General features: G+C 43.0%; 1 protein-coding gene across 1 annotated transcript in view; it reads left to right on the top strand.

Annotated features, from left to right (window-relative positions):
- Positions 1-575: 575 nt before the first annotated feature.
- T265_08349 (hypothetical protein) overlaps positions 576-3,308 on the top strand; it is a gene marked incomplete at both ends in the record, with an annotated part of 27,913 nt that continues 25,180 nt past the window's right edge. Inside the window, one exon of the mRNA XM_009174125.1 lies at positions 576-848. Coding sequence (XP_009172389.1) covers positions 576-848 — 273 coding nt within the window. The remainder of the gene's footprint in view (positions 849-3,308) is intronic.

Genomic DNA, 3,308 nt, shown 5'->3' with positions numbered 1-3,308 from the left:
ACAGGACCCATGTAGCACATCTTGCTGATTGACTTCAAACTAATTCGTCTCAAATATATTTATTGAAGTCGAGCAGAGGTGGCCAGCTGAGAAGCTATAAGCAGCCTGTTGTGTTAGGAATTCAATATCTTAATTGAAAATGAAGGAAATGGATTGAGGTGGAAAAAATCTGAAGTGATGGTATAGAGTCATCAAACAGTCTGCAGATTTTCACAAAACATTATATGGAGAAGATGTCACTCCCGGATGGAATTCTCCAACTAGAATGCCTAAGGATATCTTTTCATCCATAGAGCACTCGTTTTGCTAAAAGGGACACGCTATTCCCTTAGTATCGTTCTTCCCATTATAACCGGATTGATTAATTGGGATGCAGATCGGAGCAAACGAAGAAAACTAATGATTAATAGACATCGCGAGTAATTGCGATCATTAGCACAACCACAGAGGCGGTTTGAGTTTTACATTGGACCTGGCTTCCTGCAGCATCGCCTCAACTTTCTAATGAGAATCTTGCTCGCTTACCGCTAAATAACGTTCATGCCTGTGTGATTAGTTGGACCTGTCGACTACATATGGTTGCGGCTTTTAATTCCAATCGTCCTGGTCTTGGTGTCGGCACAGAGCGTCGAATCGCCGCTGGACGCGGCTCGCGGGTCTTGCGTCAACCTAATGCAAACAAGCTTGCGAGCAGATATGGTCCACATTCAAGGTGGAGACGCGGTGAAAATGACGAAGATGAGAACAAAGATATTGAGACTTGCGGAGAAGGCAGTTTTCGCGTGTCCACCGAAATAAACACTGCTTTGCCAGACCCTCGAAGAACAATGTCATTACCGAAGAATAGCGTGAGTTTCGTCTGTTATATATTCGTCATTCCGGCGGTCACCAAAGGTTCTGTGACGACCATCCAATAACAGATTTTCCATCACAATATTAAGGTGTTGACCACTGCTAATCAGAGTGCCAATAGAACTGAGATGTTTCACAACAGAGATTGGATCACGTTGAACAAGTTCACAATTATTTGCCAAATATTGCGAGCATGTTATGAGTTTCTTGAAACAAAAATTTTAAGGATGACAAGTATTTTGTCACGTCCCGGCACGACGTCTCGTCTGATAAAACAAACTGCACCTAAACTAAATACACGCGCAATTCCACAAAGTCAGGAACAAACATGGGTACTCCATGGTCTACCTGATAAACAGATTCTGGTGAATGCCACCGGATTCCCATTCCGTTCCCACTCGTGCCTCCTGACCCGTTCATCGACGCTCAGATAATATGCGAGGCTAACATACGGTTTCGTCTGGGGATCATAGTGTTCCCAGAAAACCTTCAAACGAGGAACGTCCTCTCAGAAGCACCCTCATTTTAAACCCTTCCTGAGGCTGGTTGCTCTTCCAACGATGCTGTTCTGGCCCCACAATCAGTAGCAATATTGCACAACCGATGCACAACCGATAGTCGGCTAATGGATAAAATACTTACTTTGTGGTCAGCTGGTTTATTAGTAGCAGTGAGTTCAGATAAAAAACAGCCAACTCAGAAACTTTTCATCGATTTCATTGTTGCATGTAATGTGAAAAGAACGCTACAAGGGAGACAAACTTGTATTACACTCGAAGTCACACTCATCATTACTGAGTGGTTAATCGTAGTGCTGTTGACCCACAAGATTCTCATCAGATTGATCACGTTGATGCACGTTCCTAATGTGCTTCAGCAGAATCCGCGAACGTGTGAATGACTTTCCGCAGTGAGGGCAAATATATCTTGCCTTATGTTCATGTACCTGGCTGATATGCCTCTGTAAATCGAGCTCACGTGGGAAAGACTCAACACACTTTTCACAAACATGACGCACTCCTTCAGGATGTATAGCTCTTCGATGTTTTCTCAGACCTGCCCAATCGTTGAAATGTTTACCGCATTCAGAACATGGATGTCCTGCCTGTTCCGATGCATAAATTTGAGCCCTAGTTGACTTCCTAAGCGGAAGAGAGTTGTCTGCGTGTTTTTTCCTCATGTGTTTATCAAGGTTGAACGAATACTTGTAGGCGCTTGGACAAATATTACATTTGAAATCACGACGGGTGTTGTGAGATTTCTGGTGCCTTATGAGATACGATTGATGCTGAAATTCCTGTCCACATACCGGGCAATTATGAGCAAAGTTTTGACCGACTGGCTCCGGACTTATTGTGCTTCCTGGAGAACTGGCATTCCCAATAGAATTTTCGACACTTTTTGATCCACTTGTGTGAGCATTCTTACTTATTCTCCCTTGGAAGTTAACAGTATCCGGCGTCCCTTCATACACTTTGTCAGCATCCGTGGCTGTTGAGAAGAGGAATGTGGACTATTCAAATGCATTCAGATACGCATCCACGATTATCACTTGAACAGGCCTCCTGCGTACTCAGTGAATTCAGAGGAATATAACCTACTCCATGAGAAATTCCACATGTAGGATAAGTCCAAGTCAAGTAATTTGTTGTTCCGTGAAACATCGTCTACACCGCTCGCATGAGCTGGTTATATGACCATGGCTTCTATTTACTAAATTGAATACACAGAAAAGCATCCTACGTTATGGGAGATTCCACTTGCGTAATATGGGCATGAAAAACAGTTTGTGGTGCCGTAAAACCTCACTGAAAATCACACTTCTAAACATCCCGGGTCAGCCGTTTGATTCACAGTCTGCATTCTTTGTCCTACCACGATCACTCTCTTTAAGTGCCCAGCTCCGTGCCTCCAGCTCGCTGTTAGGTTCGAAACTAGATCCGGCACGACAGTACAACATGGCCTTACCTTGTGCATTGTTTGGCGCTTCCCCAACTCATGGACACAACGAATATCCTAACTGTCTCAAAATACCAAGGGAAATGAAGTGATCAACTGATAGACCGACGATCTGTTTGAATAATTGTGTTGCAAATTTTGGAGGCAAATGAATTTGTCCCAAGAGAATGAGGCAGGCACAATATATTCTTACACCTATTAATGGGCTGATATCCACGATATCTGATTTAAACTCTGACTCACACAGTGGAACATATATCGATAACAGATTGTCCAGCTGCCAAACTGTGTAGGAATAGAAAGAAATAATGCATCTGTATGTCATCGAAGTCATCGAAACAATATATCGTTGATCAGATGCCACCCTCGAAAGAACTCACGTGAGGTAATCCCATATGACATATATTATCTGGTCAATAACAATATATGTGACTGGAGAGTTCTTGTCTCCTACTCCTGACCTTCGGGACCACCAAGGTGATTATTACTATTATTAT

This window comes from Opisthorchis viverrini (genome assembly GCF_000715545.1).
Source record: "Opisthorchis viverrini unplaced genomic scaffold opera_v5_212, whole genome shotgun sequence".
NCBI lineage: Eukaryota > Metazoa > Platyhelminthes > Trematoda > Opisthorchiida > Opisthorchiidae > Opisthorchis > Opisthorchis viverrini.
This window is presented reverse-complemented; position numbering and strand designations above follow the sequence as displayed.